The 22,870-nt window shown below is 38.1% G+C and overlaps 1 protein-coding gene across 7 annotated transcripts; it reads right to left on the reverse strand.

Annotated features, from left to right (window-relative positions):
- Nucleotides 1–989: 989 nt before the first annotated feature.
- Nucleotides 990–21,657, reverse strand: pax8 (paired box 8). 7 transcript variants are annotated; one of them, XM_047371736.1, is made up of 12 exons: nucleotides 21,519–21,657; nucleotides 19,129–19,288; nucleotides 14,695–14,860; nucleotides 14,381–14,578; nucleotides 14,174–14,250; nucleotides 13,830–13,955; nucleotides 9,810–9,985; nucleotides 9,455–9,575; nucleotides 8,994–9,248; nucleotides 5,010–5,111; nucleotides 3,880–3,966; nucleotides 990–1,916 (listed from the first exon to the last, which is right to left on the reverse strand). In XM_047371736.1, exons 2-12 carry the CDS (start codon nucleotides 19,148–19,150, stop codon nucleotides 1,846–1,848), a joined length of 1,401 nt encoding a protein of 466 aa, XP_047227692.1. In that variant the 5' UTR covers nucleotides 19,151–19,288; nucleotides 21,519–21,657; the 3' UTR covers nucleotides 990–1,845. The 7 variants fall into 7 exon arrangements, with proteins under 7 accessions (XP_047227692.1, XP_047227689.1, XP_047227685.1 ...); XM_047371729.1 differs by lacking the exons at nucleotides 990–1,916; nucleotides 3,880–3,966; nucleotides 5,010–5,111 and having other exon boundaries at nucleotides 8,778–9,248; nucleotides 9,807–9,985; XM_047371730.1 differs by lacking the exons at nucleotides 990–1,916; nucleotides 3,880–3,966; nucleotides 5,010–5,111 and having other exon boundaries at nucleotides 8,779–9,248; nucleotides 9,807–9,985; nucleotides 14,695–14,836.
- Between the last annotated feature and the right edge of the window lie 1,213 nt (nucleotides 21,658–22,870).

The raw sequence follows: 22,870 nt of genomic DNA on the forward strand, positions 1-22,870 counted from the left end.
TGTGCATTCATGCACATTAATTTCTACTGATTTCAGTCATATGCGCATGAGCCAGGGCTTCCCCATAATGGAAAATGGAGACCGGGACGTTTTCCAACCGTTACACTCATTCATTGTGCCATTTTCAGAGAAAACGTGCTCCATTGTCATGTAAACAAACAGTAGAAATGCAACTAAACCTTTCCCTTTTCACCAGAAAACGTTGTTGTGTAAACAAGAACAAGTTGTGTGTCAAGAATAAGCTGCAAGAACTCCCAAATTAAGGAAGTTAATGTTAATTAATGTTTTCTATCAGTGTTTTTAGAATTCAACCTGAATACTGAATGTTACATTTAGAAAACTAATATTCTACTAAATGAATTTTATATTTGTATTGTTAAAATGTGTTACCGTATAAAATTTGAGGTATGTGACTTATACTATTTCAAAATTATTCATCATGATTCAGCAAATGCTTTGAATATAATTATAAATGAGTAACTTCACATATGGATGTTCTGAAATGTTATCAGTGCTTTAACCTTTTACACCTCATTGGGTTATTTTACATTAACTAGCTGCCAGAAACCCCATGTCCTATTTTTAACGACAATACCAGGCTAGTCATGAGTTTTAAACTATTACCTTAGTGCCAACTTTAAACTAGTAAACAAACAAGAAGCTCTAATTCTTAAACTCATACAGTCCATGGGGGTCGCTGGAGCTAGAGTCCTCTGTGCACCTCCTGTCCTCCCGTTGGCACCAGGTGGGCCACGGCGCCGCCGAACCGTGGCCTCGTTAACGCACTGTGATAATGAGACCGCATACAGGACGGAATGATTGCAAATAAAACTATATGATGCAGAAAAAAAAGGAAAAAAAAAAGAAAGGAAAAGTAAATTAGACAGATGTGCGTTTTCAGGATCATTGATCTCCTCATTTTAAAAGACAAAAAGCTGCAAAAAACAGCTAAATTTCAAGTAACAATGAAAATAAAAATCTTTGAAAACTGCAGTTTGTCATGCTTTTAATTAAAATATTTCTTTAGAAATTCCATATTTACATTTGCAATAATATTAATAACAGTATAAGAAAAAATAGTCACAATTTTTACCAAACATCAGTACATCAGCATGACAACAAACCTAAATTCATTTGAAGCAAAAACAAATGTATTTCCAGCCTTGTTGTTTACATCTCTCTCAGATCATCATTCATTCTCAAAGTTAAATCACCTCCCTGTAACTAATTCATCATTTACACTATATACACATTGCTGGACAGAAACTTGAATTTTCTATAATGGCCATTGTGTATTTTAAAAGTGGGCATTTTGCTCTAATTCCGATTCAGAGTGTGTTTTTATGCAGAAAATCAGCCAAACATAATCCACAAGCAGGTACAGACCAACAATAGGAATTCATGTATTATAACTGGATTAAACTATTCCAGCTAAAGAGGGAAAAACACATCCATAATGTAAACAAATCAGCCATAGGGTAGTTCACAGAAGTTGCATATCTCCAAGCAATAAACTTGAACCGTTGAGTCAAGTTGTACATGTGCCAGAAAAGAAAAGTCTGTGGCCAAAACAGCTTTAAGGAGATTTCAACTGAAAGGAACGCACTGTCAAGCTGAAAACAGGCCCAGAAAGGGTGTGTAAACACAAATTAGTCACCGTGCATGGTGGCATCCGTCTTGATGAATAAATAAAATGATATGTTGTAGACCAAAAAAGGACATAAGAAAAAACAACTTCTCCAGCAGAACTTCCAGTTTTGACTGTCATGCCTTGGTCTGTGATCACATCTGTCAGCTTAAGTCATTTTTTTAGTCTGGTTTCAAAATGTCTTGGCTTGCAGATGACTAGAGGTGGTCATAGGCAGCTGCAGAGGGGGGACCGGTGCGGGAGGCCGAGCTGTAATAGTAGGGTGATCCTGTTGGGGGGAAACAGAGAGTGGAAGCTGTTCATGGTTTTAAAGACATTTGCAAGCAGAAAGTCTGATAATGTTTATACTGTCCGGGGTCTGATTGTGAGCTACATCTTATACAATCAACTTGTGATGCAGAATAGTTTTTTATAACCAGACTGCTGCTGCAGGTAACTGCTTTTAATAACATATAATTTTCCAATTTTGCTGTTCATTCACTTTAACAAGTCTATGGTAAACATCTGATATTTGCTCATGTTGTCACGTAGAAGGATAAACAGTCCTCAAGACTTGCCTTTTGTTTGCTCAAGTTTTGGAGTGTGCTTTTCTTTTATTGTTTTTGCTTTAATTTGTGTGGGAAACTCTACCGTGTCTTGCAATAAATATTCACAGCCCTTACATTTTCTTTTTAGATGTCTCCTGTTAAAACCATAAACTGTTAAGTGGAATTGTAAGGTGGAAAGAAAATAATACATGGTGTAACGAATTGGCCATTTGTGCTAATTATTTTCAAGTCTTGCCACAGTTTCTCAGTTGGATTCAGATCTGGAATTTGACTGGGCCATTCTAACACATGAGTCTGCTTTAATATAATACATTTTGTTCCATTGTAGCTCTGTTTGTATGTTTAGGGTTGTTGTACTGCTGGAAGGTGAATCTTCACCTCAGCTGCAAGTCTTTTGCAGCCTCTAATGGGTTTTATTCCAAGATTGCCCTGTTTTTAGCTCCATCCGGTTTCCCATCTCCTGCCGAAGAAAGGCATCCTCACAGCATGATGCTACCACTTTCATGTTTCTCCACAGGAATGGTGTGTTCAGTTTTTCCCTATAAATAGCGTTTTTCTGTAGGTCAGACGGTTCAGTTTTGATCTCATCAGACCTGAGCAACTTTTTCCATGTTTGCTACGCCCTGAGGCAAATTTAAACAGGACTTCTTCCAGGTTTTTCTTCAAAAATGACTTCCTTCTTGCCACTTTATTCAAGATTCCATAAGGATTTGTGGAGTTTATGACTGCTAGTTATCCTGTCAGCAGATTCTCCCGCCTGAGCCGTGGATCTCTGCAGCTCCTCCAGAGTTACGATGAACCTATTGGCTGCTTCTCTGATTAATGCTTTCCAGACTTTACTAGGTGAATTCTTAAGGCAATTGGTTGCACTGGATTTTTTTTGGGGGGGGGGAGAGGGGGAATCATATCGAAGTTGTGCTGAATATAAAAGCACAACTTCAGTTTTTATTTATAAAGCATTTTGTAAACAATGTATAATTTTCCTCCCACTGCATAATTAAGTACTACATTGTGTTGGTTAATAACATAAAATCCCAATTAAATATATGGGGGTTTGTGAGTGTTATAACAAAATGTGCAAAAGTTCAGTTTATATGAAAACCTTTGCAAGGCACTATAGGTTTATGATTTCTCATAGTTTTTAAATCAGTCTAACTTATTGCAGATTTGGCTTCTTTCTGTGCTTGCTTTAGTTATTTTTTTCCAGATTTGCTTTATTGTACTTTGTATATGTAAAATATTAAAACAATCTGACAGCTTTGATGTGATATTATTGGGAAAATAAAGGTTAAAGACATAAAATAAAGATAGCCAGGCAACAAATAAAGCCACTTTGTTAAAGCACCTCAAGTAATTATTATTCAATAAGCAGAAAATATGTTTCCACAAGGACCGATGTGGCCTGATGGGCCATGTGATTGAAGCATTTTGGACTCACCTTTCTGGCAGTTGTTCATTTAAATTCAAGTCATGCTTTAATGTTTTTAGATAGCAAGGTCAGCCAGTGGAGGTGATACTTTTTAAATGTAGGGAAAATCATGAATTTCTCTGCATGAGTTGAAAAAAAGTTCTAACATCTGCATGTCTTCTCTTTCATAGGAGAGGCCATTTTCAACAGACTAATAAATAATGCACAACAAGAAATGTTGCACAGCAACGCTGTCAGTGTCTTCTTCTGCTCACCCAATATACTGGAGTTGGTGAACCTCCAGGCTTCGCTGTAGGAGGTGTAGGGCGAATGGCTGTAGGACTGACCCGAGTAGTCTGGACCTGCTAGAAAATAATTGAAAAAAAAAACGATGTCAGGAGACACATCTCACAGATAAAATTCATGAAGACATTTGTTATTAAAGGGCGAGGAGGGGACATGCTTTGTAGACTCGGGCTGTTTGTCTGCGTGCCAGCAACTGCTGAAGCTTAGCTCATAATTCACCAGCAGTTAGTGCAGCATGTAAACCATTAATCTGCAGTGCAGGTGGATGGCTGAGGGTAAAATCCCTCAGCCCAGCGGTGCGTGCATACACCCAGCCTCTGCGCCCTCTTTCTGCAGCGCTCAGCCCCTTGCATCGTTCAGTCGCTGCCCTCTGAAACGTCCTCCTCTTTTGTTCGTCCTGCACTTCCTGCTTTAGCTTCACTAATACTCATTCTTCCCCTCTCTCTCTTTTTGTAACATTCCAATATCTAATTGGTAATTATGTTGGCTGGAATGAATCCCTGAGCTCCCCACCTCCTCCTTCTCCTCTTCCTCCTGCATCACCCCTACACACACCCCCTCCTCCTTCACTCAGTAATTGTGTATCAACGCTTCCTCACTGTGAGCCCACCAGAAAAATAATAAATCAGACCCTCTCATTTCGCGCTTCGGAGGGCAGACTTCAAATATAAAGGCACACACACACACACACACACACACACACACACACATGCAACAAAGACCTCCGACTCTTCGTTCGTATCCAGACTTTACATCCCTTCCCGCCCACCCTTGCTTGCATCTCCCTGCTGGGCCCCCCGGTTCCCATGGCGATATGTGGTCAGAGGTGTCTGGGTGGGGGGTGTGGGCAGCAGGGCGGAACCCCCCAGCCTGTTCTCTGTACCCCCCGGGCCTGTGTGCACCCGCGTGCACATGTACACAGATCACCACCCTGGCAAAGGCTACTGATTAACTCAGCCTTCCTCCCTGTTAAACTATAAACCTCCATCCAACGTTCCCTCGTTTTCCTCTCTCTGTATTACTTCTAGTCGTCTCTATACCTGGGTGACTCAGTTGTTGTTTTACTTTAAATGCCTCTCCTCCGGCTAGTGGAACTCACCTGCAACCATTCCTGTGATAGCAGAAGAAGAGTAGCCTGTCTGGGCCGGGGAGGGGATGTGCGGCGGGTAGCCCGGCAGGGTGGAGCTCATCATGTCGCGCCCTGGAAACACACACACAAAAAATACAATTGGCTTTCAATTGGCTTTTCAGTCCTGTAGCAAATATTACTGGCACCGATTACCACCTATATGCCTTTGAGGTCAGTAGTGTAAATAGACTCACCCTGAACATGTAGGTCATAATAATTGTTAGGCTTTTATTAATTTATTTGAGGTGTGTTTTTTCCATTGTTGATGCTTATAAAACATAAAACTTTCAGGATTTTAAAAACAAGTTATTTTAATAAATACAAATGGTGCACAATGTTGAAAAAAGTACTCTAACTTGGCAAGGCCAAGGTTTATTAAATTGTTATAATTGATCATGATTCACTCACTAGATCGATAGTAAAAATGTTAAGTAATTTGTTGTAGATTGTTCGGTTTTTATGACATTATGGCTGTTTCAGTATGAAACAGTTGGGATTTCTTATCCCCCTCCACTGGCTTCTGGTTCAGCAGTTTAGTGAAGTGGTATTTTGCATTTTGTAGGGATTTAAAAATGTTTCCAGTTTAAAAACTAGCACTATAAGGATTGAGACACTAAAGAACAAGAACAACGCCTAAAATTGATTGTTTTTCTATTTTTTAAAGAGTGTGAAAATAGATGTTTGGATGTTGGTTTTCATTTGAGTTTGTGTTTTGATCACGCCTGAGTTCTTAAATAGCTTTTTAAAGTCTTGCTGTATTAAATGTATTTTTCTGTGTTTATCAGTGTAAGTTAGTTATTGTGTTATTAGTTAACTTCTTCATGTTTAGTTTTTTAGTTTATTCCTGTGTTTTGTTTCCTGTGTATTCTAGTTTATTCCTCTTGGGGTAGTATTTGTCTTTCTCCCCGATTAAGTGTTTCCTTGTGTCTTAGTTCACTGCTTCCCTGTGTTAATTAGTCTGCCTTTCTCAGTCTCCTTGCTTACCTTCTGCCTCAGCTGCTCCACATATCCCCTGATTGATCAGCTGTATCCATTGTGATTCTCACCACCTCCCACACTATATAAGCTCTCTAGTTCTCATTGTTCTCGCTTCACATTCCTTTTCTCCTAGTGCTGTGCTGAAGTTTTTTTGTGTTTTGATATCATTAAATCCATTAACTCACTATGCTGCTCCCAAGTCCCTGTCTGAGTTTTGGTCCAGCTCCTAACTCACCAAACATGACATCATCTGTTAGTAACTCAAAAACCATAGTGAATAATGATTGGGACAATAATCAATGTAAGAATCCTTTTTTATTTTTTTGAAAAATGTTGATTTCCAAAAATATAATTTAATAGAAACAGAAATAAAGTCTGCAAACTTCTATATTTTGCCATACTCAATTTTCATTTTTGCATACTTATCTAGATTTGCAAATGATCAAATCATACTCCATACTTTTCCAAGACTCCATAGGAACCCTGTAAAAACTCTAAGACATCTCTAAATAACAAGAAGTTCTAATATTGTCACCACATTGCAAAGGTCAGGAAGGAAACCAAAGCTGTCCCCTGTCAGATGAAAGGAAATTGGTTAGGATGTTGAAGAACAACCAATGAACCACCAAAGCCAGTCATAAACTTGAAGGGTGCCAATCAAGAAAGAAGGTCCTGGCTCCAAATATGACATATTCAGGCTTGACTGAAATGTGCTGCTGCCCACATGGACTGGGGAAATGTTTACTATCAGACAAGCCAAAGAGTGACCTCCTTTGACACAAAGACAAGAAATATGCCCAGGCTTTCGAACCTTAAAACACTGTACCAGCTGTCAAACGTGGTGGTAGCATCATGTTTGGATGTTTTGCTACCAGTGTTACTACTGCATTGCACAAAGTTACTGAATCAAGAAGAGGACTACCACCAAAATCTTTAACGTCTCTGCAAAATAAAAGTTACATCACAGGTCAAAAGTTTGGAAGCAAGATTAAATTTATACGAAAAATATCACAGTTTCATTGTTATACTTTGGAACAAAATAAACATGATTGTTATATAAAGAGTCATTCCCAGGTTTCCAGAGGAAACACAGAGACATACAAGACAAACAAGCATGGACACACAAACTGCCTCCCAGGGGCCGTTTAGAGAGAGCAGTTAACCTAACATGCATGTTTTTGTACTGAAAGGGGAGCTGGAGTACCCAGAGAAAAACTACACATGCACAGGGAGAACAAGTAAACTCAATCCAGAAAGACCCGAGGCCAAGTTTCAAACTTAGGATCTTCTTGCTTCCAAGGCAACAGTGATAACAACTGCGTCACCATACAGCCCCCTTACAAACCATCCCAACCATAACCCTTAAGATTTATTTAGCCATAATTTGGTAAAATCAATGTATACCTAAATGTAAACTGAGGAAAATGGTCCATATAAGTAAAAGCAAATTCTGATAATGTGATAATGATAATAACTATGTATCAAAATCCACTGAACTCATCAACAGAAACCTGAAGTTGGTTCAAAATGTTTGGCCTGTAGTATAGATGGTTGAAGCAAGAACAAAATTTGATGTTTTAACAGAACAGCATTCCCAAACACACATTTAAACAATTTTTTAAATGAATAATGCAGATTAATATTAAGCTGGAACTACCTCCATGAACCACTGAGCTTAACTCTGCTGAACTTTTGTGACCTATGCTTAAAAGCCAAGTCTCTTCCAAGAAACCAACCAACCAATATCAATGAACTCTTCAATTTCAAGACTTATGCCAGAAGCTTTTTAATGACTACAAAAACTGTGGGGTTTAGGTACAACTTGCCAAATGATATTTTACCAGGTATTAGTGAGGATTTTTGTACATTTTTGTCTGTACCTTCAGCGATTATTAAGTATTTTCGCTCTTGCGGATTTCTAATGTCTTAGCTTTTTTATCACACTTATATATTTTTGATCCTCAAACTATTTAAATGTAACACATATATAACTAAAGTAAGTCCAAAATTCATTCTCTAAATACTGATTTCATTAATTATTATTATCAATTTTATTATAACTGCTTGACATGTAGAAGACCTTCAAAAGCAAAAAGGAGGTCTGATGTAAAAGAAATTCAAAAAAAGATGAGAAACAAATTAACTGACATCTGTCAGGCTGGCTCCAGCAAATTACAGTGAGAACCATTCCCACAAATGGAGAGAACATAGACGAATTGTGAAGCTTTCCAGGATTCACCAACTTGCCAAAATTACTCCAAGAGCTCATCGATGACTCATCCAGGAGGTCACAAAATAAGCAAGAACAAGATCTAAAGCACTGTAGACTGCATTTACCTCAGTGAAGGTCAGTGTTAGTGCTTCAACAGTAGGAAAAATACTGGATAAAAATGGCATCCATGGGAGAGTTTCAAGGCCAAAACCACTGCTGGCTAAGAAGAGCACAAAGGCCTGTTTCAGATTTCCTAAAAAAAACAAAATGTCTCGATGATCCCCAAAATAATAGGGGAAGTCCTCTGTGGACTCATGAGACTGATTGATTGGCTAAAATTATTTGTCTGACATTGAAATTTGTTTAATGATCTGAAACATTTCAGTGTGACAATGAAGTGAAAACAGAAAACAGAAGAAATCTGTGTGGGTTCAATTATTGTTTAACCTTGTTTGGGACCATTTTTCCTACATGGAAAAAAAAAATGGTTTAAATAAATCACTAAAGGTCCAAAAATAATAAGACATGCATGGCCCTGATGAGCTGTGTATGATTAAACCAAAATGAGTGAAAAAGTAACATTGACAATACAAGAAACATTTGTAATTTGTGAGAAACATCAACAGCAGTGTGGTCTGAGCCTCAGCTCCTCACAGTGGGAATGATTCAGCTCCAGCAGCCCCTACCTCCCACACTAATGATCAGAAACGCCCATGCTTTTATGCTATGATTGTGAACATAAATGAGATGGATGGGTGGATTACCTGAGATAATAGACTGACTGCTGAACTGCCCGTACATAGGTGCATGATGGGAAAATGAGTTGAAGGCATTGGGATACAGGTTGGAGCTGCTGCTGCTGTTGCCATTGCAGCTGCTGCTGACAGAAACAGGTTTCTGCAGCGCCTGCAGCTCCACGTACGCCAGGGTGGATGCTGCCATGTTTGGTGAGGGACTCGTACTGGTCACTTCTGGGGACATTTCCTGCTTTAGACAGAGCGGCAGGGTTTGAAGAGGTTCTGTGAGAGCCAACGCGAAGTGGGTGGGTGAGAGAAATGGAAACAAATGTTGAATGTGAGAAAAACAATGCGAGGGGTATAAAGAAATAGGCTGAAATGTGAAAAAGGAGGAGGATGATTGGAAAATTTTTGCCTAAAAGAAGCTGAGAGATCAGTTTTTATTTCCAACGTGTGTCAGAAGACGTTATCTGTAGTTAGAACCTCACCAGTTACCACAGTGTAGCTCGGATGTGCCGCCAGATTACGTCCAATGACAGAGCTGCTTGTTGAGAGGCTTGTCTTTGCCTCGTCCAGGTTGCCATTGATGAGTGACAGCGGGTACAAAGTCTAAAGATGAAAGACATGGATTAGATATTAGCCTAAAATTTGCTTACTTAAAATGCTAAGCGGGCATGAGCAACAATTTGAGAAAAAATTTCCATTGCTCCACAAATAATCAAGTATACCATCTGAAATAATAATAATAATAATAATAATAATAATGAAAACACACAGACAAATGTATGTCTGCTGTTTTCTGACTGAAGTAGGCATCATTGTAGACTTATACTTCACTGCTACCTGCTCTGCCTTGCTGCTCGAGGTGGAGCTGAAGGAATCTGGCGGGTAGTGGTGACGATCAAACCCACAGTCTAGATGTTGCGCGGCAGTGGAAAACTGTTCGACTCTCATCTGTTTTCTCGGGATGCCTGCGCTGCCCTGGGAGTCCACGCTGTGCCGACAGCTCTCCTGGTCACCTGGTTTAACAGAGCGATGAGGGAGGAAAGGTGGAAATGTAAAAATCGCAAATACTATTGCTGTAATTAATTAAAAAACAGCTTTAATATTTGGGAGCATAGGTAAAATGGTTTTCAGAGGAAACAAATCCAACTTGAGGCGTCCCTCAGGGCTTTATTTCTGAACCACTTCTCTTTAGGTTTACCTTGTTATTTCTGATTATTGTATTAAAGCATATGATACATATTTATAGATGTCTGTTACCTTTTTCAACAACTTGGCAACTCAATCAGGACAAAAAATCACAACATCTACATTTATGTGGTATCTTAGAAGCAACAGAAGAGCATTTCAAGATGTGCTTTCACCGCTGCTGCTTGAACAGCGTAAACAAAATAATTATTAGTATTAGCGATATTTAATGCTTAACATTAAAAAGGACATCAAATTTTACTGACACATGTTGAGACCACAGCCATGGTTACAACGTGAAAGGCCAGTACAGACTTTCCTGGAACTTTCAAAATAAATTGCATTAACCTACTTCCGCCACAGCCAGGAAACGGGGTAACTGCAGACTTCCTGTGACATCACTGTCCAAATAAAACCACTGCTCTTGCTACATCCTGCCTCTTCCTCACGGCCTCCAGAAGGACCGGATAAGGGAGACAGCGCGCTAATGTCTCTTTGCTGGCAAAAATACATAAACTCTTCAAACTGGATCCAAGGGTGTCATAAGATCACGCGATCATATGCACAAGTTAAGTACTGATGAATTACTGTTGAAAGAATCCGTTATTCATTCATAAAAGGGAGATTAAGGTATAAGCATTGCTTTACTTTCTCTCTGAGGCCTGCAGAAGCAAACTGTGTTCCAGAGAATTCCCTGCAGAGACGCGGTCTCTACGAACCCGAGTCTGAAGGAAGGACAACAGGAGCCTCATCCTGTGGTAACGTGCAGTGTGGTCAGCGGACAGAACGGGCCGCCCAGCCACTGCTCTTGAGGTTAGCTGGAAGCCAACCCTTTGTTCAACCCTTTGGTGCTAGCAGAATATCTGCAGCACACGCGTTCAGGTTGTGTTCTGTGTTTGTGTGTTTTTAAAGTTAAGGCAAACTTTATTTAAAGAGTGATTTTAAACACAGAAGATCGGCCATAACACGCCGTCCGCGCTCATGCATTTTATTTTAAAGGTGTGTGTTTGATTCTTGTGCTAAGCTATCAGCTTCCTTTGTTAGATTTCACTGCTAACAAGCTAAGAACACGTGCTTGCCTGCTAGGGAACATTTAACAGAAAGGTTGTTAGTTTTCAAGCTAGTAAATAATAGTCCCTAAACATTATTTTACTAAATCTGATAACTAAGTAAACACCATTAAGCCCCATTTCTCCAGAAAGATTTGGCGCTTTTCCAAAATAGTCCCTTAATATTTTTAAATATTATTTTAATAAATAAAGGCAGCTAATGAGACATCGTTGAGAATTAGTCATCCATAAGGTTGGTTTTATTCAGCAGATCATTATTTAAAACATTATTTTAATAAAATAATATTTTATCTGATCTTGCATTGTGAATGGTTGTCTAAATGTTTGCTGATTATTGCCTAAGTTAGTTCCAAGACTAACTTAACTTCATTGCCAGATTCTTCAAGATAATCCTTGGTTCTCAAACATAAATATTACATGGTAATGTTGCATCACTCTTTTGGTCATGGTTTTCAATCATCTTTAATCAACTTGTTTATATTGTTTAAAGCCCATTAGTCTTCATTATTCTTTAATTCTGCTTGGTAGTTAGTTGGATTGTTTTAGCATGGTAAAGAGTTTGTTGATTGAAATATGTTTGCCTTTGAGTTGACTTATTTTTGTTAATAAATTATTGTATTTTAAGAAATTGTGTGAATTCATTCCATGTGTGTGCAGAGTTGTGCTGTTCAATAATGTCAGAGCTTGTCTCACCTTTTCTATTTTGTCCTAATACCATCACCTTACTGGGCTGGTATTCACAAGACAACCCTTAACAGACCAAAATATTATTTGATAAAATATTAAAATATTAATATTAAATAATATTCTCAGATTCATAATCACAACCCACAATATTTGAAAATCTATAGTCACGTTGAATCTGCAATTTGAGAATTTAAGACCACCAAAATACTCATTTAGCTTTGTTTAGTGACATGATTGATAAAATGTTTCATTGTTATGTAGACAATGCCTAATGATGTACCATCATTAGGCATGGTGGGAGTAACAGTATGCTAAGCATGAATTAAAATACTGCAGTATCACAGTATTTACACAAAAAGTTTCAACTACAGAAGGGTTTCAATTATTCCTTCTTACTCCTGCATATATATTTATAAGATATTGATTATTACTTTTAATATAATGTTGCTGGTGGTTAGCATATTTAATTTTTGACTTTATGTTCAATTCAATTCAATTCAAAAATACTTTATTAATCCCAAAGGGAAATTAAATGTTGTTGTAGCTCATATTATGAAGGTTTCCTCAAAGAGCCGTTGTAGATGCTGATGGCTGTGGGCAGGAAGGATCTCCTGTAGCGCTCCGTCTTACAGCAGATCTGAAGAAGCCTCTGACTGAAGACACTCTGTTGTTGTAGGACAGTCTCATGAAGAGGATGCTCAGGGTTCTCCATAATGTTCTTCATTTTATGAAGAATCCGTCTTTCCACAATGATCTCCTGAGGTTCCAGAGGAGTCCCCAGAACAGAGCCAGCCTTTTTTATCAGCTTGTTGAGCTTTTTTTTAAGTCCCTGGTTCTGATGCTGCTTCCCCAGCAGATGATGGTAGAAGAGATCACACTTTCCACAACAGACTTATAGAAGATATGCAGCATCTTGCTGCAAACACCAAAGGACCTAAGCTTCCTCAAGAAGTACAGTCAGCTCTGTCCCTTCTTGTAACCGGCTTCACAGTTGCATCTCCACTCCAGTCTGTTGTCCAGGTGAACACCGAGGTATTTGTACTCCTCCACCACCTTCACTTCTTCTCCCATGATAGAAATAGCTTTTGACTTATTCCTGTTTCTCTTAAAATCTACAATCATCTCCTTTGTTTTAGTCACGTTCAAAATGAGATGATTATTTCCACACCATGCCATACCTTTAATCCACAATCTGGAATAAATAACTTCCTAACTTGGAAGATTTCAAGAAAATATGTTTCTTGTGCTGAATATTAGACATTTTAACTGTTCTGCTATTTATAGTGACACAGGTCTAACAAGCTATTATCAGCTGATTAATTAACTGGGTTTTTTGCTTGAATAACCAGCCTGCAGTCATCTGATTGTCTATAGCTTGGCAAGTGTAGTTTTAAAAACAGCATTACCTTAGTAAGAGTGATGGTGGCGGTCCTTTAGTTTCCATACTATGACTGTCAGTATTTTTTACCACTGGAAATATTTTTAAACGCCATCACAAAGTTTAAGAGCCCTCTTTTAGCCATTTAACCAGCGTTGCTGTATAATCCATGTTTTTTTGGTCATACACATGCACCAGTTTCTCACAGTTTCAGTCAGGTGTCACATCCACAAGGCTTTTAGGAGTAAGCTGAGCAGTTTGAAAGAGAACCAGGTGCTTTTTATATACTGTTTAAGAGTTGGAACAAGGGAAAGACAGAAAACGCTTAATTTATCTGTATTCATGCAAAATTCAAATGTCAGGAGAGTTATCAACTACAGGTAAGATAATACCAGCTGATAAGCTTAAAAAAAGAAAATAAACCTGAACCAGCCTTTGAAGAAATTTTCTGTTGGCACAGTAGTGAACTCTACAAGCTGAAGTAAAAACAGAAAACAAAAATGACTTAATTTAGTTATAATTTCATCCAATCCTTACTGTCATCATGGCTCCTCTTGCCGTCGGTGTTTGGTGGGGGGATTCCTAACAACCCGTTGATGGAGTAGGTGGAGCCCAAAGAGTCTGACTGAGGGGACTCTGGAGGGGTGACGGCTGAGCTCGGGACTGGGAAGCAGAGAAGAAAACCCGCAGGTTTAAATCAGAGAGCAGAAGCAGTGCTGTTTTTCTCAGTGTTCCTAATACTACAAGGTCATGAACTTAATCCTACGGACCAATGAGCAGATTCTTAACCCTTATACTTCAGCAACCCATGATAATAAAGGATGTTGCAAAGGATTTATGACCTTTATTGTGTATGTATTTTATAAATATGAGAGACTTACTTAAGGTATGTCCTGGACTCAGACCTTTTCCATCCAGGGGGAGATTAAAAGGCTGTTGGACTTTAGTTCGAATTATTCTGCAAACAAAAGAACACTTCATTCAGGCTCTAAAAAAGCTAGAAAGACTGCATTGACTCAGTTATAATATTTTACTGAGACCTAATGCAGGTACCTGGGTATAAAGGCGTAATTATTTTAGTTTTTCACCTGTTAATGGAGCTCACACTGGGCACTGTGTCGCTGTCGCACACCCCTTCTGCCAGCAGTCGATCTCTAATTTCCCAGGCAAACATGGTGGGATTCTGCCTCTTGTACTCTGCGATCTTCTCCACAACCTTCGGGGTGGCCACCTTAGGTTTGGAGCCACCAATTACCCCTGGTTTGATGCTGCCCGTCTCGTAATACCTAAGAGAAAAGGTTACTGTGTAAATAAAAAGATTACCAAATGTGTCTCTGAGAAGTAAACATGTCAAAGATCACAGCAAAAGGAAGTTGAGTAAGAGGGCCATCTTTGCGCTCACCGTCCCAGGATCTTGCTGACGCAGCCGTGGCTGACCCGGAGCTGCCGGGAAATGTCGCAAGGTCGGACCCCCTGGTGGGCCATGTCCACGATGCGTTGCCGGATAACTTCCGGAAGCGGGCGGCCATTAACAAACATTCCACCTAGTTGGTTAAGACCCCCATGGCCTGGGGGAGGAGGGGGGATGAACACTCATAAATGTCATGGAACGTCAGAGAACTCAACCCACACCCAAGAACAGACCAATTCCTGCTGATTTAATCATGAGCAGCCATGATCCTGTCCTCTTTAGCAAGTAAATAACTTCAGTTTAGCTCCATAAAACATTCAAAAACATACTCTGAGAGTTGTTAGAAACTATTAATTTACATGATGGTATCAAGAGATACATATGCTCTTCTAAAACAGAGTCATTGTTTTCATAATGCCCTGTCTTTTCAGTTTATTGCTCTGTTTTTAAGATTTACAAAGAAAAAAGGTTAATTCCTTTCCACATAAATAAAAGCTTAAGTTTTGCATTGTTTGCTGGTGAGTTGACAAAGAGAAGATTAAAGTTTTATTTTCATTTTTAGCAGCAGCATCAAGATTGTCATAAAGTTCTCTACTCAAAAGGTAAAGAACACAGGAAAGGATGGCTGCTGTGAAAAAATATGGTTACTGTGATATTTCCAGTTTCATTAACTGTTAACATGTAAGTAACTTGACCTGAGAAGGAGATTAAAGTTTAATCGTTGAAGGAGAGAAGAATTAGGTCCCTGCTAGCATAGAGGCGTTAAAAAGTGAGTTAAAAATCAATTTATTGCTTCGCTAAACAGAAAAGCAATAGAGAAACTTACTTAACTACTCAGCTAATCTATTTTTGTCAGAAAGAACATAATATTAATATCACTTTCGTGGGACAACTGACTGATACCGGACATCTGAGCCAAGACAATGTATGACGACAGCAGAGATACAAAGAATGAAATAACTGTGCTATACTGAGACAGAAGTGCCCTGCAGATGATAGTGAGGGGAGCTGAAAAGGTTATTATTATGCCTATACTCTGTCCAGGTTCTGTTTCAGAGGGAACAGGTCCCTGAACATTGTCAGAAACTCCTCACACCCTCAACATGAAGCTTTTAAACTGCAGCCATCAAGTAAATCTAAAACAGAACCTAATATCTAAAACAGAACCACCAAATTGCTACGCAGCTTTCTACGTCAAGCAGTAGAAATACTGGACTGCTGCTAATGCACTTTAGATTATCACGCTTATTTTAAATGTCTCATAAATTTGTTGTTTTTTGTATATAATTTGTGCTTTATCTGTTTAGTCATTTTTTTTTTTTTTTTTTACATATATCTGCTCTCTTTCAAATTCCATTCTCTTTCTTTGTGGTGGCTGCATTTCATTGGGAAGAGTACCATTTTATTCTACTGAATGATCCCAGAGAAATAATTACTTGTTTAATTATATAGTATTTGCTATACAATGAAAGGCCAATACATTTAAGAAATTAATTGATAGATATTGTATTTTTGTCTTAGTTTAATTTCAGTCTGAGTTAAACATTCGTCAGAATTTAAAAAAAATATATTTTTAGGCTAAAGTTTTGAAAACAAAGCCCATTCTTTATGACCGATGATTATTTAATTATTGTTATAGGATTATCCCCTTATTATGGAAAATCCCTGCTGGTTTAGTACAAATTTCTCATTTAGGTGCCACTTAATTGTTTTAGGACTGTGAATGTAGCCTCTTTGTGACATGCCTACAGAGCTTTTAAATGTCCCTCAGCAATACAGTATATTCTTTGAATATTGTAAAGCTTGGGTTTAATTAATCAGTTAATCAGCTTTTATTTATGGAGCACCTTTTGTACAGTGAAATGTAACATAAAGTGCTTTACATATATTGAAACAAAGGAACAAGTATGCAAACAAAAAACAGACATAAAAAAGACAAACCGAGGAAAATTAAATAATAATAAAACTATGATAAAATGTTTTGGTTTTTTTTTATAGTAGAACAAAGGGCAAATCAAGTACACCCATATATATTCAGATTGGCTGCATGCGTATCTTACCATCCTTCTGGCTTAAAATACTGACATAAATTTGATGCGCAAAAGAAGTTAAGATGATAGCTGTCAGCGTGTTGTAAACACATAAATGCATAATGGAGGCTCTTATTCACGGATCTGACAGAAGCTGCTCCTTCAAAACGACAACCAGCAGAAGCAGCAGCAGATACGGTGCGCTCTGGCTGCGCTGCGACAAGAAAGAAAACCCCAGGTCCAACACTCCCTGCTCAGCGTCCAGAACAACAGCAGCGCTTTTAATTTAACCCACTGAGTCCCCCAGCTTTCATTTCCACATCAAACGACGAAGAAGGGCAGCCTCTATTAACGCTGCCAGCCGAGTGTGGCAAAAAAAAAATCTGCCCGCCAAGCTTCATCAACCTGCAGGATATTAAAGCGGAGCGTAGGGGGAGCGAGGCAGGGGTCCGAGCGCACAGCACCCACAAAGCACGAAATCATTAAAACTGATAGATAGATAGATAGATAGATAGATAGATAGATAGATAGATAGATAGATAGATAGATAGATAGATAGATAGATAGATAGATAGATAGATAGATAGATAGATAGATAGATAGATAGATAGATAGATAGATAGATAGATAGATAGATAGATAGATAGATAGATAGATAGATAGATAGATAGATAGATAGATAGATAGATAGATAGATAGATAGATAGATAGATAGATAGATAGATATGATAAATACACCGGTCAAAAGCTTTAGAACGCCTTTCTCATTTAATAGTTTTCTTTTATTACACTATTCTCACTGAAGGCATCAAAACTGTGAATGATACAGAATTATGTAGCAAAAAAATAATTGTGAAAGAACTTTATTTTTTTTTAAATATTTTAGATTACTTTTGGAAGTTCTTTCAAGACTCTGGAAAACCATTTCAGGTGACCCCCTCATGAAGCTCATGTCAAGAGAGAAAATCATTAATCAAAGCAAAGGGTGGGTATTCTTCCAAATTTGGAAGAATCTAAAATATAAAAATGTTTAGAGTTATTTCACACTTTTTGTTTACTGTACAATTAAAAGTGCTTTCATTCATAGTTTTGTTGCCTTTGGTAAGAATCTACAATATAAATAGTCATGAAAATAAAGAGACCCATTAAGTGAGAAAGTATATATATATGTATAGGAGATTTTTTGCTCATCTACCTGTGGGGTGGAATAATAATTTCCTGTCCTCGTCTAGCTTCGTTTGCCACTAACTTCTTTAAACGTTTTAATTTTTTCTGTGGCGGTAGATATGGCCAAGTTTAGGTGAGCAGCTGTGTTCCTGTAGCCTTGACTAAAAAACAGCAAATCTGCTAGACTTCATGGCATGTTCTCTTGTCTTTACTATTTTGAAGAGTGACTAAAAGAAATTGACCTCCCTGTCATGTCACAAAAACAGGGTTACTAAATAAAAGTTCCTACGCTCTGATTAATTAACAGAGTTAATGCTTAGACAATAATACAAAAAAGGTTCTATTAAATGTATTTGATAATAGTTGTTGGGGATGCCATGGCAAGTTCTGTTTTCAAAATAAATCTACATGGATTTTTTTTTTAATGCCTACTGAATAAATGTGCTCAAATTAAAGACTGAATTCTTCTAAAATTTACTGTGAGATTATTCTGCTGAAATGAAGAAAATAAACATGCTCATTTTTGGCCGAAGTGCCAATAAGGCCTGATATCTTTCGCATTTTGAAGAGTGCCTTTATTGGCTCCAACGTCATGTCAGGGAAACAAGTAGCCATAGATTACTAAATAAAAGTTCCTCTAAAGTAAAAAGGCAGCAGTTCCCAGTCATTTTCGTTTATTATAATAATTCCAAACACAGCATATTTTTGTCTTCTCTGAATTTTTATATGCAGATTAAATGATTTTTATATTTTCCAAGCCTTTCAACACATCTTTACCAAGCGCGGAGGGTGCAGAATTTCCTTATGCAACAACTGCTGCAGCATTTATGAGAACAACTTGATTGATAGTGGCACATTATTCATCTTAAACCCATCCAGCTTGCAAGAAATCAAATGAAAACGTTATTGTTAATTGAAATATATTAACAAGACTTTTGTGCAGCTGTGCAAAACTTCATTATAATGTAATAAAAGATATTGATTAAATATTTGTATTCTGTCACCTTAACAAGGCAGGAATATTATTCACTGGCCTGCTTTTTCCAAGATTTTCCCATTCTTAAAAAAAAAAAAAGAAAAATCTGATTTCAACAGATAATTAAGATGGAGACCGAACCCCGCTCTCTAAGCCACAGAAATGATCTTCCGTCTTCATTTACATGTGTTTTAACTAAATTGCTTAAAACGTTGAGTAGACGCCAGCAGGCAGTTCGTGTGGCTTGCTTACCTCTTCCAGTGCTACCGGACATATCCCTGAGTCCCAGGTCCCTGCTCCACCAGCTGAACGTGATGCTCTGCTCCACCGCTGTCCCGGTTAAAGTACATTCACTGAAACTCCCGCCTCGTCTGACATGAGTGTGCTCTAGAGTTTAAGTGCTGATATAAAACTGCAGGATGACAGCAAAACATGAAACTGGGGGGTTTGTTACATGAGGTTCCCTAAAGGCAGCTCATGCTTTCACGCATCATGACATCCAACTTGCATATAGTGCTTGGACGGGGTGGGGGGTGGGGGTGACTGGGAAGCACATGTACCTGTCTGGGTTTTTCTCTCTGTGTATTAATGAGACAAACTGGACCTCACAGAATGCTTCTTCATTCAGGGCTTTTTCATCTGAACTGACTGGTCTAATTATGCATAATCGAATTACCTAATTCGATTAGCCAATAAACCCATTTGGTTTTGGATTCTGAACTCAGTTAATTATATGAAGTGGTCGTTTTTGGTGAAGGGATCGATATGCTGCCAAACTGCAACTAATTTTGTCACACCCAAACAATATCTCAGGTACAGGTACAGGTACTTGTGTTGAGCTTTGCAAACCAAGAGCGAACATAATTCTTCCGAGCCAGTCTGCTTGTTTCTGAATGTGACAAAACAAGTTGCATTGCATTTCCATTTTGTCATTTAGCAAATGCCTTTATCCTAAATGAGGAACATCTTTCAAGCTCCAGAAGGAGTTACGTCAAGTGCCAACTAAATGACAACACGGCCGGAGGAAACGGGTAATAAAAAGCATGTAATCCACGGACAGAATTGAAGGAGATAAGGAATTAGGAGCTTTGCATTCTAAAACGTAAAAGGTGGCCAACATCATGTGGAAAGAGGGGAGTTAAGAGCCGAGACAAATTCTGAGATGTATGCTGTTAGATTAGTTGTCAAAGAGCATAAGTATCAGGCTCGTTTGAAGGCTTTATCTGCTCAGAGGCTTCTCTCTGTTGTAAAAAGTTCTGTATTTACAATGACAAGAAATTCGATGTTTGTGATAAAACATGTTTAGCTGGGGTTGCCTGCATCAAAAGTCCCCTCCGTGCTCAAAGAAAAGCAGGTTAATTCTGATTAGGCGCAGAATTATGTCCTGATGAATGTCACCTGAAATAATTAGCCCAATGTAATGATGTGACAGAACATCCGGATACAGTCTGATTTTAGCTTGTAGCTCCTATCTTTCACTTTGTTATCATCAGATTATTTAAATTTAACCTCATCAGTGAAAAAAATCTTTAACTTTTTGCCCGTGCTTAACAAAAGCTGAACTTTATCATTTTACCGATATTGAAAATAGTTTTAGTCCTTATTATTGTGATTTTAATGTAAAATGAATGAATTTGCCCGGTTTGTCTACATAATCGAATTTTAATTGAACCTGTTTGTTTGTAAAGTGTCTTGAGATGGCATTTGTTAAGAACTTGCACTGTAAAACTGACCTCATTTTAATTTCATACCGTGTTTTTTATTCATTTTGTTGTTTCTTTTAATTTCCTTCTATTTTTTATTTGTTGCAGGCAACTTAAAAACTGTGTCGTACACTTTAGGTCATTGCGGAAACAAACAAATCAAACAAGCAAACATCTGAAGCTTTTTAGAAATTACTGTAATTTTTGAATTAAGCAAATTATTTTATTCTAAGAAACTAAGAAACATGACTTTACTGCATATTCATGATCTAATCTACAACATATCCTTCTTATCCACAAAATAATATTTTGAAATATATTTGAATTATTTAAATCATGCTCATGGGATTCATTTCAAGTTTTTGCAATATAAAAAAATAACAAAAAAGTTAAAGGACACAACAGAAACCATTCCACCATTTTTTACAGATATCACATGATGTGTTATGCATGCGGATCATGATTTACAGTGAATGTGATCCATGATTTCCAGCAGAACCACATTCATTTTTGTCACATCAGCGAATAGTGAATAATTTCTACAATTTATAGGCTATAAATGATTTCTCACCAAAACGACTTAATAATCAGAAAACAAACAACAAAAAACAACAGAAAAAACAGAACAGGGTAATTAAACAACAGGCAGCTCATATAAACTTATCTCAGTTTTGATATTTTCGTTTTTGCACAACTTCTGGCTCATGTCTGCTGTAATTAATTCATAGTAATTAAGCTACAGCATTTTTTCCTGTTTATCTAATTTTCTGTTTGACCACAGCAGACTCCACAGAGGTCTCTGTTCTGTCTCCCGGCCTTTTGCAGCATTTCTGGAACAAAATTAAAGCTCCGCTTTTGATGTTCAACAAATTTATCATATTCCCATTGAGAAAGACACCAGACAACAAAATCCCGCGAGATGTGAAAAAGCGATCTTACCTTTTTCCAAAACTGAGCTCCAAATCTTTTTTTTTTTTTTTTGCCAAAAAAATTTAAATAAATAAGAAAAAAAGATCCACAGCAGATTTGGTTTTATTATCCAACTGATGAGTCTGTTGCAGTGAAAGGCGGTGTGTGTCCAGGATCTGACTGCACTGCTGCTGGATTGTGTTGTGTGTGTGCAGCCAGCACTGAGCCAGGTTTTATCCAACTGGGGCTGCGCGCAGCTCTGCGCGCTGCTCCAATTGGACGAGGAAAAGGAGGAAGGTGTGGCTTTGTGTAAAGATAGAGAAGAAGAAGAAAACAACTAGTTGGAAGGGAAAAAGAGAGGATGACTGATCGGGTGTTTTGGTGGTACAACACCCACTGAGTGACTCCACGGAACACTTGAGGTTTCCATTTAGCTCCAGTGTCAGGCGCCCTTTGATTAGACTGTTTAAGGACATGTAGCTTCTTCCTGATTTGATCAAATGAGACACCTGTAAAATGGCTAAAAACAAGGTTTAAAAGCAATAATCCCACTCTGGGTTTACGCATTGATTTATGTGCAACATGAACTTAGGAGAAGGTGAAAAAAGGCACCAAGTCGCAGTAATGTGTTGTCTTCCTTCACTTGTTCATGTCATTCAAAGCCATGAAATGGTTTTCTTTGCTGCTGTTCTAGAGGTCAGACAAATAAAACATTTCCCCAGTAATTAAAAGAAATTATTGTCAAGATCATTTGCGGCTTCGCAAAAGGCAATTCATAATCACTGGCCTGTATATGCCTTAAAAAGATGGTTTCTACAGCTCACCATGCTTCTTTTAAACCTTGCTATAAAAGAGGTACATTTTGAAAAATTTGCCTCCTTTGGCTGCAAGGAACGTAATAAAATATGTGAAAATCCGGCGCTCAAACTGAATAAATTGTCCCCTATTCGCTCTTTTCTGACTTCTTGACTCTGCAATGACTTCAATTCCAGATGAAAAAATGTATAGACAAAGACAAGCTGAATCTCGGTGCTTTTGCTGTCTAAGCAGGCCGTGCGTGCGCCACGTCACAGCAGGATGTCGGGACCCCGGTGGGTTTAAAACACTGTTAAAGTTGTTCCCACCAGTCTGTAAAACAAACACAACACCTTTAATGACAGCTATCCATGGCACCGTGTCGTCTGTCTCCCAAAAACTTCCACCAACTCCTATCAGGACAGAAATCTGTAGAAAAGTTAAAAACACATAACTTTAGGCTTCTGACAATTGTTAGGTGGGGGAGAAGAAGAAAAAGAAGGGGAAACATAATGCTCCTGCACCTGGAGCTCTTATCTCATCCGTTTGTCACTAAAAGTCCTTCATCTGTCGTCTTTGAAACGCTG

Source organism: Girardinichthys multiradiatus, chromosome 8 (assembly GCF_021462225.1).
Source record: "Girardinichthys multiradiatus isolate DD_20200921_A chromosome 8, DD_fGirMul_XY1, whole genome shotgun sequence".
Classification (NCBI taxonomy): Eukaryota; Metazoa; Chordata; class Actinopteri; order Cyprinodontiformes; family Goodeidae; genus Girardinichthys; species Girardinichthys multiradiatus.